This window comes from Meleagris gallopavo, chromosome 11 (assembly GCF_905368555.1).
Source record: "Meleagris gallopavo chromosome 11, MGAL_WU_HG_1.1, whole genome shotgun sequence".
In the NCBI taxonomy this organism is placed as follows: Eukaryota; Metazoa; Chordata; class Aves; order Galliformes; family Phasianidae; genus Meleagris; species Meleagris gallopavo.
The window spans coordinates 20,614,607-20,627,788 of NC_139414.1; the positions used below are offsets into that span (position 1 = coordinate 20,614,607).

General features: G+C 38.9%; 1 protein-coding gene across 1 annotated transcript in view; it reads left to right on the forward strand.

Annotated features, from left to right (window-relative positions):
- SI (sucrase-isomaltase) overlaps window positions 1-6,232 on the forward strand; it is a 45,583-nt gene extending 39,351 nt beyond the window's left edge. The window contains exons 41-48 of the mRNA XM_031555006.2: window positions 79-227; window positions 1,317-1,401; window positions 1,499-1,555; window positions 2,346-2,470; window positions 2,733-2,821; window positions 3,783-3,832; window positions 5,417-5,587; window positions 5,933-6,232. Coding sequence (XP_031410866.1) covers window positions 79-227; window positions 1,317-1,401; window positions 1,499-1,555; window positions 2,346-2,470; window positions 2,733-2,821; window positions 3,783-3,832; window positions 5,417-5,587; window positions 5,933-5,995 — 789 coding nt within the window. The 3' untranslated portion in view covers window positions 5,996-6,232. The remainder of the gene's footprint in view (window positions 1-78; window positions 228-1,316; window positions 1,402-1,498; window positions 1,556-2,345; window positions 2,471-2,732; window positions 2,822-3,782; window positions 3,833-5,416; window positions 5,588-5,932) is intronic.
- The last annotated feature ends 6,950 nt before the right edge of the window (window positions 6,233-13,182 follow it).

Sequence of the window (13,182 nt, forward strand, 5' to 3'; positions counted from 1 at the left end):
TTTGGCTCATTCTTTTCTTTAATAGCTGTTCCAAACACAATAATCTAGTATGAATAACAACAGTTTCCTATCTTTTAGAGGCAAGATCCTGCTTCTTGGAACTCAACGTTTGTGGACATTTCCCGGCATGTGATGAATATCAGATACACTCTGTTACCCTACTTGTACACCTTATTGCATGAGGCCCATGTCCATGGCAGTACTGTGGTCCGCCCTGTGCTCCATGAGTAAGTGCAGTTCCTTTGCCCTTCCTATCAGCAATTTCCTCTACAATTTCTGGAGTATGGTCCTCTTAACGGCAACTTTCTGTTAGTTAAAGCCTTTCTTTTTTTCTTTTCTATTAAAAAAATGCATGAAATGTGAGCATGAGCTTTTATTATTGAGTATCACTTGAACAGAAGTAGTTCTCAGTTTTAAGCCATGCAAAATTGAGTGTTTGTTTAGAAGGAATTATTACGGTTGGACTGGATGATCTTATAGGTCTTTTCCAACCTTGGTGATTCTACAATTCTATTTGTACTTCTGAAAGCTTACCCTTAGCCTCCTGAGGGAAAGCAACAGCAAAGTTTTACCTTTGGTAAGATATGCATAAAATAAAAAAACTGGATAAAAACTTGCAGTATACAGAGATTTTTGGTATAAGCCAGAGGTATGCATGGAAAAGCTTTTTTTTTTTTATTTTTTTTATTGTCCAAACTGATACAGTGAATCAGAAAATATATATATATTATTAGACACAAAACTTTCTTTGTTCCTGATCAGGAGGAGCAGTACCTGTAAAAGGTCCAACACCATGCTACATATACTAGATGTCATCTAGTATACGTATGCTTATCTTGGCTGAGAAATATCAAGTTGGTTACATATATTGTCTTAATTTTTCCAAACTACATGCCCAAGATGAAGGTGCTACAAATTTGAAAGTGATTTCCATACTACTCACTATTCCTGATACCTCCTCAGCAAAACTGATCTTCTGAATGTTGTGATATAGATTAAATGAAACATCTATTTGCCAAACTAATGGGGAAAAAAAAATAAGCTAACTAGTACCCTGCATTTCTCTAATAATTTTCACATTAGGATCTTTATGCATACTTGGCAAAGATTAATTATGTATTTAAAAGGAAATAGATAAATAAACGATACATATTTAATCACCTCTCAGTTACTGTTAATACTAGAATAAATACAGATGAGGAAATAGTAGGTACTGAGAATAGCAGATTGAATTACCAGAAATAAATGTCTTGCAGAGGGAACACTTCAGAAAAGTTCAGCGCCCAGTGTATAACTATGGCTCTGTTAATTTGCAGGTTTGCAGAAGAAAAAGTAACCTGGGATATATTTGAGCAATTCCTCTGGGGACCTGCACTGCTCATCAGCCCTGTAATGACTCCGGTATGAAGCACCTAAGTGTATATGAAAATTTTAAAATCTCTTTAGCTAAGATTCCTTTTTGCTTTAATTTCCCTAAAATATGTCTCTTTAATTCCAGGGTGCCGTAACAGTGAATGCTTACTTACCCAATGCCCGCTGGTATGATTACCACACAGTAAGTCATCTTCAGAATTCCATGCATTCTTTACAATGCTCTTCAGATAGCAGCAGGGTCTGAAGCCACTATTTCCCTTTTACAAACTTGTATTTAGTATCAGTTCCTAGCGATACAACAGCTGCGCCCCTTCTTAGTTAATTTCTTATAATAGCCCTTAGTTTCTTGTATTGGAATGCTTAACATGGCCACAGTTAGAAAAAAAAAAAGATGGAAATAATGCCTTCAGTTCTTCTATTGACTCAGTTTTAACCCCTAAATGATGAGCACAACTTTTTTTTTTATGAGGCGTTGTTATGTTTTAACCCTGATAGGCAACTAAGCACCACGCAGCTGTTCCCTCCCTTCTAGAGTGAGGAGACGACAAAATTTAAGAGAACACATGGGTTGAGCTTAATATGAACAGAAATATGCAAAGCAAAAGCTGTGTATGCAAGCAAAGCAAAATAACAAATTTCTTCAGTACTTCCAGTGAGAAGATAGATGTTTAACCTCTTCCGGGAAGGCAGAGTTCTGTCACACCCAGTGGCTTTTTGGGAAGACAAATGCTGTAACTCCAAATGTCCCCGTTCCTCATTCTTTTCCCCAGCTTAAAAAAAATCTTATAATTTCGTAGTTGTTCTTAAAACCATCAAGTAGGGATGGAATATGTAATAACAATTGCGAAGGAATTTACCTACCAAAAAAAAAAAAAAAGCAACAATGAAAGATTATTTCATTCTAAAAAAAAAAATAATAATTATAAAACAAGTAATTCAATAGATGACTTCTATTATTTTCTCATGAATAGGATGAAGATATTAATGTTAGGGGAGAATACAGAGTTTTATCAGCTCCTTTGGAACATATCAATCTTCATATTCGAGGCGGTTACATTCTGGCTTGGCAAGAACCTGCTAATACAACCTTTTTCAGGTATGATAAGGTTAACTGGAAAACTAAAATACAGTTTTGTGCCATTTTGTATCGTCATTATTATAGTTTAAAGAAGCTACGTAAGCTTTATGGATGCTTTCTCTCTTCATTTTCCTCCTAATGATCTCTTTTTAATATTATGGGATCAAGAATGTGAGTATGAGAGACCAGTTCAATGGCAGGCATTATTTCTAATACTTGAGAGAGAGAAGAAAGGGGAACAACCGATAGAACTGAGGAAAAACTATTCTGCTCTTCACAGCCGGCGAAACCCGATGGGACTTACTGCTGCTTTGAATGACAGTCTGCTTGCAGAAGGACAGCTGTACTGGGATGATGGGGTCCGCATTGGTATGTACGGTGTTTCTTGCCATCATAAAATCCCTCCCCAGGTGTGAGGGTGGTGTGACAGGATGCTCAGACGCTGCTGGCCAAAGCAATCCCATTTCTAGAGGCCCTATCTCACAGTGCCTTCAGAGACAAAACTCAAATTCAAGCTCCACTTTGGCATTAATTAGCAAACTGATTTTGTTCCTGGTTGAAACCACAGAATGCTATGATTTATAGGATTAATATTTTCTATAAATGAAATGGCTTCCTGAGCCTAGGGCAGCACATATAACAAAGATTTATTCTCAAACCTACGAGCGCCATAATAGGCAATCTGGAAAACTTTAATTAGTTTCCTCGGTATTTTTAAATCTAAATTGTCTTTAGGAAAGAGATATTTGTTGTTTATCCTATCTATGCAGATCCTATTACCCTTGTGATAACAATAAGTTGTTACCTGAAATTACAAAAAGTAACACGGAGTATTGTGGATCTCTGTGATCTCTTTGCAGTAGTTTGGAAAGGCAGCATCTGCACTGCCCATTATTACCAACACTACACTGAGTTCATTTAATGCTAAATAATAATAAGCTTGATAAGTTATACAACAGTGATTTCAAAGAAGCATCAGTATGATCATCTATCATGATCATACGTAATTGGACAGTGTGTGGAGATGGAGCTGGGAAATGACTCCCATGCCATCTTCAATGAGAAACATTTTCTCTTGCCAGTCTCAGATTCCTTCTAATGGTGTTCATTTGCCTTCCTTTGTGTTTTACCTTGGTCCTCATTCAAATAGCACACAGTCAACAAGAAAGTATTTCCGATCTAAAAACATTTATTGTTGCAAATACAGTACTGCTCTCTTTACAGATGTACAAATAGGAGCATATAAGAGCACTTCTTGAATTGATCTTATTACAATATATAACTAAGCAGAACAGTGGATACATTTGATTTTATTCCTTCTTTTTATCAGATGCATATGAAAATGGTGCATACCTGCTCACATCATTTAGTGCTCAGCAGGTAGGTAATGCTAGCTCAAAGTTGTGAAATAAACACATTAGGTGACTGTTATACTTCCATTGATGTTTTCTTTATCAGTTTCTGAAGTTTGATGACAGACTAGCTCTTATTCATTAGGGTAAAAACTGTGGAAGGTGTATAAATGTACATCCAAACAATTACTTGGGATTGTAATAACATCCTAAGCAGGCACCCTCAGTTGAATGCACTGATTACATTTAACCCATACTACAGAAACTTCTTGGCATCCTGTAGAGGACAGTGAGTTTTGCTGCTGTGGCTATGCCACGTTGTAAATCCTCATGAAGAGCAGCCTGATGGCAAAGCTGGGAAAGTATCTCCATCCCAGCTACGGCCTTACTCATAAGCTGGTGTAGAGTCTCTGTACAACTTGGGATAGCTTTATCTCTTGACTCTCCAGCATAGAAAGTCTGACCTGGATTCCTGGATGATGGTGAATACGAGTGCATAATTACTGGCATTTCTGGGATGTTGGTTTTCAATATTTATTACAACTGGCTGAATATCAGGAGTTATATGGACTATTTTTGTCTTTTTTTTTTTTTTAATATTGTAATAGAAAACAGACTTCATTTCATTCATCCACCAGGGTGCTAAAATGTCTTACTATTTTATGCCAGCTGTTCTTTCTTCTGATTTTAATTCTGTCTTTATCATATTACTGGACATAATTGGTATGGAACAGTTATGTGTTTTGCTAATATTCACCATTTGTAGCTAAAAAGAGATAATAAAATAAATGCACCTTCTCCTGCTCTTGCAGAAAGCTGTTAAGAAAATGCCTAATTAAAGAGAACTTGAATCGACCACCAACAAGAAATGCTCGCACTAAAATAAATAGTCTCACCACGAATATATTAAATAAGCTGAAGTGTATCATAGCACATTTTTATGGGCCCACACAAGGGCTGTGAACCAGCTGACACTCTCTATGGGCAGCTTAACTTGACCTTTGGAGACCCAGTTGTGGAACTGAGAAGACTCTATAGAAAATATGTGCCCATAATCTACCTAAAATCACAGCAACTGATCCAGGAAATGCTGCTCCCAGTTCACACTTGTATCTCATTAGGTCTGAAATGAAGAGGTTTGCAATCCATCCTAGATATTTTTGCATTGAGAAAGGCAGTTTAAAAAAATAATGAACAAAAAGACATCTGAACATCTTTTGAAACATTAAGAGACTTCTATTTTGTATTTGCTGATACACATTTATCCCCCTTTCCACATCCCTTTCTTCCTCCAAAGACACATTTCTATTGGGGAAGTAGAGGGGCTCCCATGAGCAACAGTCCATAGAAGCAGAGAAGTCTTTCTGCAGGATCTGATGGGTTTGGGCCCTACCCAGAACCAAAGTCAGTTCAATAAAAAGTCTGAAACGGTGGCATGCAGAATGATGAAATAATGTCTTTTAATCCTGGATCAAGCATAGCAAGAGGCTGAGAGAAGAGTTTTGTTCATTCAGATGTCATTGCACACATGGAAAGGGAGGAAAGCAACTGACTCAGGTGGACTTGGACCAGCTTAATGACCACATCCTCTTTGGTTCTTTTTTCCTTTCAGAATCTTTTAGAGATCAAGGTTGAGCATCATGGTTACAGTGATCCGAACAACCTGATGTTTACTGAAATTAAAGTCCTGGGTCTGCCCACCAGCGTTCAGCAGGCAAATGTAACACAGAACGGTGTGATAATACCATCATCTCACATGCTGATATATGACAGCACCAAGAAGGTGAGATGCTGGTTTGGGGGTAACGACACCTTCACAACTGTACGTGTGCTTTTAAACATCTGGAGATTTATTTGCCTTTTAAATATGATGTGTTATTTATATGTGAATGTTTATATATGACTCAGCACTAAAAGGAACAGAAGTATAAAACCTATGCTGCTTAAGATAACCGATGACACAAACACACACACACACAAAAAAAAAAAAGGAAAGGAAAGAAGACAAAATTCTTGTAACCCTTATTGAAAATCCACTGTATTCTGACAAATGCTGAAGAAAACAAAAACAAATGGCATACCATCAAGGTATAGTTACTAATTTTGGGTTGTTTCTTTTCCCTTGCAGGTCATGACGATCACCCAGCTTCAACTTTATTTAGGACAAAGCTACACAGTGCAATGGAGTTAAAAAGCCTGCATGATAGCATCAGCCACGTTGCTGAATTTTGTCATTGTTTTAGAACTGGCTTTCGGTTTTTGTCCTGCCTCTTTGGCATCTTAAAATGCATTGTACTTTAAAAACATATTATATTCAGTTCTTATCAAGGAACTGAACAATTATGTGTCTAAGAGAGACAGGGTTGAGTATTGTTGAAAGCTAAGTATAAGCTCTCCATATAATTAAAAATTTATGTTGTAAACAGTATTGCACGTCAGTGTGTCATCTTTCAAAATGGAAATCTGAACATAAAATTCTATGTTTTCTTTAAGAAGAATTTCTGGCTGACTTCATGCTTTCTCAATTTCACAAACAGGAGGTTCAGCATTCTGCATGCAGCTGGGGCATAACTCTGCCCATACTTGACTTCTGTCCTCTTGATTTTAACTCTCCTCATGTAAGCACAACTACTGAGATGTAGTTAAGGGCAGGCAAAGTAAATGCTTTCAGATTTTTGGATTTAGCTTGAACCAGTAAATGCTTTCAGATTTTTGGATTTGGCTTGAAACAGTGTTGCCAGTTGCTGATGTATAAGACACTGAGGACCTGTGACAGTCATTCAAATATTTTGTATGACTTCAGAGAGACATTTGTTTTCCCCAGTGCTGAAGTTGCAAAATTAAACTTGAAGTTTCAAGGTTAGCTAACAGACATCAGACTGAGTTTTGTTTCACTGAAGTTAATGCTGTATGTTTACTATAATAGCAACTCATGTTAACAGCTTTCTGTATCCCAAGAGTGCAGCATATGATCTAAACAGATTGGTAAAGCATGTTTACAATTAAATTTGATGGGAATAAACTGCTGTCAGAGGTAGTAGTAATCTCTAGTGACTGTATTTAAAAATCATCTAAAAGCTGCTCTTGCTATGAAATTCTGTAGTAATAGAGCCAAGTAGGCAACATCTTATAAGAGGATCCTTGTACTTGCAGGCCTGAATTTAATGGAACTTCCCTGTGAAGTAACCAAATTGGAAATGCAGGATAAAAGAAAAACCCTATAAGTCCAAATTCACCATTATAATGAATGTTTTTTGTCCAGAAGAACAAACTCCACTCTCTCTTGGGCTAGTGATGACCAGCTGCATGAGTAAGCAGAGACATCTCCCATTGCTGTAGAGAGGGGATGTGCAGGTAACTGTGCCTTTAACCCATTCCCTGTACTGTAATGTACTATCACTTTGCACCTGCCCAACTGATGTGGGAAATGCTAGGCACAGATAAAGGTTTCCAAGACCTTATTTGTATCTTTTTTTTTTTTTTTTTCTTTCTTTCCCTATTACTACATTTATTTGGGGAAGTTCATCATTCTGTTTTCTTGGCTTTGTGAGAGCTTGTCAGAGCACAGCACGTTAGCTGAACTCCGTGTGTCTGGGCCACAGGGAAAGGCTTTTACTGAATCCCCAAGATAATAATTCATCAGGAACTCATTTACATTGAGAAACTGGAGCTTGAAATGTGTGTTGGGTGCTCTCTGTTTGTCACTTCTAAAGGGCCCAGGCAATGAGCATCCCCTCCTAAGGTTCATACTTGCACAGGGCTCAGAGGAGGGCACAGCCCATAGCTCAGTTCAAGAATGGAGCCAGACCATGTGTTTATCAGCTCTGCATGCATTATACACACAAAGGGCACTCAACCTCACAAGACTATAAACTCATTATGCTTTCTCCAGTTGGTTTCCTTCTCTCACGTATTTTCATCCTAAGGGTCATAAACGGGATGTATGTTCTGGATTTCCAAGTAAAAGTCATTCTGTTTCTACAGATTTGTCGACTTTCCCTTTTTCATTCCTATTTAACTGAGAATACAGAGCATCTTCTGGCAAGGAGTTCAGCAATGCTCCTGCTCACAAAACAGTTGCAGGCCCAGCTCCTCGTGTTCAGAGGAAGTGACACTTTTGTTTCATTTGGCATCACTCTCACAATGAACCTAAGCCTATTTAACACTGTTTGTACTTGTCTGTCGCTTTAAGAAAAGTCTGCCTTGCTTTCACTGCATTTGGTTTTTCATTAGTTAAAGAGGAACTAGCTACAGAAGGCTGTCAAAGCATAATGAATTGAACTGTAGTTAGCTGAATCTATTCCTTCTGTGTCTTAGAAGCACGGTTGGTCAGAGCACGCATGCACTGTTGCCAGTCTTCAGAACCCTTCCAGGCACAGCTTTTGGGCAAGAGATGAAACCTGATACATGGGAATTGCTAAGTCATGAACTGAACCAATGATTGAGCACCTGGTGAAGGGACACAGCCAGCCCTGGGAGCACAGGTGAAAGCAATTCACCTGTGTGACTGGAAGAGGTAGAACCAGGTTCATCCTCTCTTCAATCTTCATTTAAGGGCTAGCTGCGTCAAGGGAAGGACCTCTACCTGGAGGTCCTTCCTTCTGCAGTGCTCAACAAGCTTGGATCCTTAAGATAAGTGAGTAAATCTTTCTTTCTTTAGCTGGTTTGTGGCCGTTGCCCTTTTTTGGGTGACTTAGAACTGGTTATCTGCCTTTGCCTTTCCCTACACCTGAAAAATAATCATGGATAAAGAGGAGCTATTTCTGCTTAAGCAGAAGAATTGTAAATCTTTTCTACCTTAGCAAGCTGAGATTTCTGGAATTAATTAGTCATCAAATTATATAGCAAAGTAATTCCAGACTGGGTAAGCTCGTGCACAACTGGCCCATAAACCAGTTAAAAAGAATATTATTTTTCCAATCTCTTCTCCCAGCAGATGAATTTTTGTCTCTTTCTCTGAGTAGTTTGACTGTCTAGCACTTAAAATAAATAAATAAATAAATTACTTGTAGAATACCATAGCAACATCCTGAGGTTAGATGTAATCCTGCTGTCAGTTGCAGTACGTTCTGCTAGAAAATTCTTACTAAAGGCACAGCATCTTCCCCGGAAGATATGAAGTTCTTCTTTCAAAAATCTTGCTGAACTGTATTGGATGCTGTTCTAGGCATACTTAAAAATAAATAAATAAAAAATCAGAGGAAACTAGGCTTGAAAGAAGTCATAAATATATTTGGTATGTAAAAATTTTCAGCACAATTTTTCCTAGTATTGAAGCATCAGAGTATTTTGTGAAGAGCGTAGGGAAGACTAAGTTCTGACTTCCAAGGGATTAATAGTGCCAAAGGCCCAACAGAGTGTTGGAAATTGGGAGGGTATAATTAAAACACCACTTGACGTGCAGCCTGGTCAGAAACTGGGACTGAATGTGGCCAGAAGTGGGATACTGGACAAGATGGCTCCCTTTTAAAGAGCTCTCCATATATGTAATGATATATGCATATTTACACATGTAAACAAATATGTATTTGCATGCATATGTATATGTTTTATTTCACTGTTAGTAAGTGGAGATCCTCGTTATTGAGTTCTTTTTTGTTTATTTTTGCTTGGGTTGTTTTTGTTTATGAATTCTTTGGTATCATGGGGGCTACAATAGAAGACAGTAAGGTTAGAACAGGGTCTTTCAGGTACATACTAATACTCACCTCCTGTCTCTGACATAGGTCATAACTCGAATACAACTTCGTTGACTAAACTAAAAGAGGCACAGCTTTAGAGATTGAATCAAGGTCAAGTAACAGGCTGATGGGCATTATAAGACTGTTGTCTTCTAGCTGTGTGACTGGGAAAACTGAATTTTTTATTTTTTCTTACTTTCAGTATGTAAAGGGTGTGGGAAAGTGTTTGTGCACGGTAATGCTGAAGTGATTTTACTTAGAAGGTTAGAATGTGTATAAATCATGGTTTCAGGCAGGTAAATGAGAGTGTGGAAGTACCAGCCACCTTGTCAATGTGGAAGGGAAGGAAATAGATAAAACCAATTAATTCCACCATTGTAATTCCCCAATCAGTCTGTTCAACCTTTTTTGCTGTGTCTCATGCTTGATCTTAGTAGGTAGTGAGTGTCACATTGGTCCAGAACATAAAGCCCAAAGATTAATCACGGTGACTACAAGTCCATGTCTCCCTTTTCTGTCTGCTGGTTTTGTTTCAGGTACCCTCAAGCGAATGCTCGTGTATCGGTACCTTTGATCCTCTGCATCAGAATTCATTTCTCTACCACGTTCACAATTTTAACAGCGTTAAAGGTTTTTAGACGTGGGATGAAAGAGCTAACAGCTACACAGAAAGGTTACCTCTCGCAGAGAGTTTTCTCTTTACATAGTTCTTTAAAAATACAGGTTTCACAAAAAAGTTAGATGCTGCTACATTCTCTTATCTTTACATTTTCTGTATTACTATATTTCTGCAAGTTAAAGGTGGCTGCAGAGTCATTATAACCATTCAGCCTAATGGTCAGAGCCCTGAGTAGAGGATCAGCAGACAGGATGGAGACAGCTTGCAGCAAAATCTATTTTTGGCACAAGGTGTATTTGGCTACATCAGAGAGGATGAGGAAAAAAATTAGCTAAGTACAGCAATTGTTCTTAATGGTGGTTGTGCAGATCTCTCCAGATTAAGGTCATACTCTTCTGAAAGATGAACAATTGTGTTATCGCTATAAGAGAGCAGTGGATACTAAGAAAATACCCAGGGAGTACCCCTCAGCTTTTCAGGTACTGGTGGATAATCCTGACTGCGTTAAAGAAATTAAATACTTTCTTTCCCACCTGATGAAGTGGTTTATGCTTACTGTTGCACCAGCAATGGTGTCAGACAAGCCTAAGCTCCCCAGATGAGTATTAGCCATGGGCCTGCCGTCACAAGACTGATGGAGGTCCGTGGCTGTTCCACTGGTGGACAGAACATCGCCTCTGCAATGATGGGCAGCACAACCCTCAGTACTGCATATTTTAGACACAGTTATCAACCCCTCCACCTGTCATGGAGGAGATGATGACAAGACTGGCCACCCTGTCTGGCCTTCCCAGAAGTACCGTTTAAACACCTTTCATATGGTTTTCCAAAGGCTGTAAAGCCCTGCTGGTTATATGCCAGGCCAAGGTAGGGCTTTTGTTGGGATTCCCTTCTGTCCCACTGAGAAATCACTGCTTGTGGTCTTTGAAAGCAGAGAAGTGGCAGAAGTGTGTATTCATTTCAACCTTTTTCCTGCCTACATCTGAAACAGCAAGCGTACTGCACCTGTGTGCAGTCATCTGTGAGGTTCATGTTAGGAGTTTATCTTTGTGTTTTAAATATGGTTACATGGCTGTAGTAATGAGAGGTATTCAGAGTTAATTACCTTTCTAATGCTTTGAAAGTGGAAGAATCTAAGGATTCCTCAGCAATAAAACACAAGAAGTGCAAGCTTGGAAATAGCTTGGAGCTTTCTTCCTAGAAATCATAACGTGATGAGTGCTATTGAGGTGACGGGTCTGTAAATTACATCCTTGTCAGATGAGTGGCTGGAGGACGTTTTCAGAGGAGTGCCCAGCAATAACCACAGGGTAAGTTACCTTAAACACATTCTGACTGAAAACCTATGGACACAGCAGCAAAATAGCTGTCTTACCAGAATACTTGGGGCTCAGAACCTCAGTCTCCAGGCTGCAGGGTCAATTCCTGCAGTGTCACACCTGACATTATTGCTGTTTGGGGAGATGACACATGCTACAGATTTCAGCTACTGCTCTGTTACAGCATGTGCTGCCTAAATAGTGGCTTTTATAAGTGCTTCTGGTTCTTGCAGACTAGCATGTAATCAGGATGCTTTTTTTTTTTTTTTTTTTTGCCTTTTGGAAGATGCTGCTGAATTATCCTTTCTCCTGTTGTGTGGTACAGCTGAAAAATATCAGCAGCAACTTACTCAGTGCAGGATCTGCTCCATGAGTGCAGTCCCACCTGCTTTCACTGTAAGGGAGGAGCAAGCTGCAGCCCAAAGGCACCCCCAGGCATCGTACTCCTGTTCAGGTCAGTTTGCCACAGAAAATCTCACTGAAGCAGACAAGAGGCTGTGAGCTCTGGCACCTTCCCACAAGCAATTCTCTTGCTCTCATTTGCACTACATCTGGTATCAGATCTATCTCCATGAAATTATCGTATTTCAGTAGGAGCTCTTGTACTGCTAAAAATTAGTGACAATTAATGCACACTTGGCTGGGCCTGTTACAATGAAGCTGCCACACGCACATGCAGTTCATTGGATTTTTCCTTGGTGTTGGGAAGTAGCAGCTGGAAAGTGACATCCAGCAATATGGCGGGTGCATGGTCTGCTTGTGTACATGACTGCCCTTCCACCATTCAAACCTCTGCACAACTCTGGCACAAATTGCTGATCTCTCATTTGGAATGTGGAATTACCGCTTTCCACCTCCTTGTGTTTTATGTATCTTGAGGTGGTGAAAAACACAGCTTGTTTGGATGGCATAAAGCTTCTGCCAGCTCCAGTGAGGGGCAATACTATTCATATTTTCATTCTGTTTATAGGAATTTAACTTTTTTTTTTTTTTTTTGTACTATCAGTTGATGGTTTTTGGGGGACTTTGCCCATCTAATATGGGACATTTTGGTAAGATGCTATACTTTCAATAAGGAATTTGTACATTCCTCATTTTGCTTAATAAGCTAACCTCATATTCTTTAAGAGTTAGAGTTAGGGTAGTATGGTTAGTTTGTGGTTGGACTTGATAATCATTAAACTCTTTTCCAACCTGAGCTATTCTATGATTCTCTTGAGATCTTTCAGGCAGATATAGGGCAGAATTTACTTCCACTGATACAAACCAAATAATCAGGGTCATCTGTCACTAATACATTCCAGTTCTTTTAAAAACTGAAGCAATTTGTTTTGAGAACTCGGTGCAGGGAAGGTAAATAGCAGTGATGCTCATGTGGGCTGACTGAAAACTAATTGTTTAAAGTTATTTTGTTAATTATTGTTAATAATTATTTTCCATAAATTGCCTCTTAAAATACCAGGAATATATTTATTTGTTTATTAACACTATGGGCAGTGTTTGATATTGTTGTGTGGTCTTGACCAACAGCTTTTCATTGAGTATAGAGGAAAAAGTCAAGTTTTGGAGAGGTGAAAGGAACTCAGTGATTTTTAGTTCTGGCCCTGGAAGAAGTCCTGTGGATTTTGCCTTCTTGTGGCCTCCTCATGGTCGTTACCTTGATGTGCTCAGGACTGGGGATAAGCAGTGGTGTTCTCTTCCTGGCAGGGCTTTGTCATCCAGATGCCCTCTCCAGCCCCTCTCAGCTTCTCTCTGTACC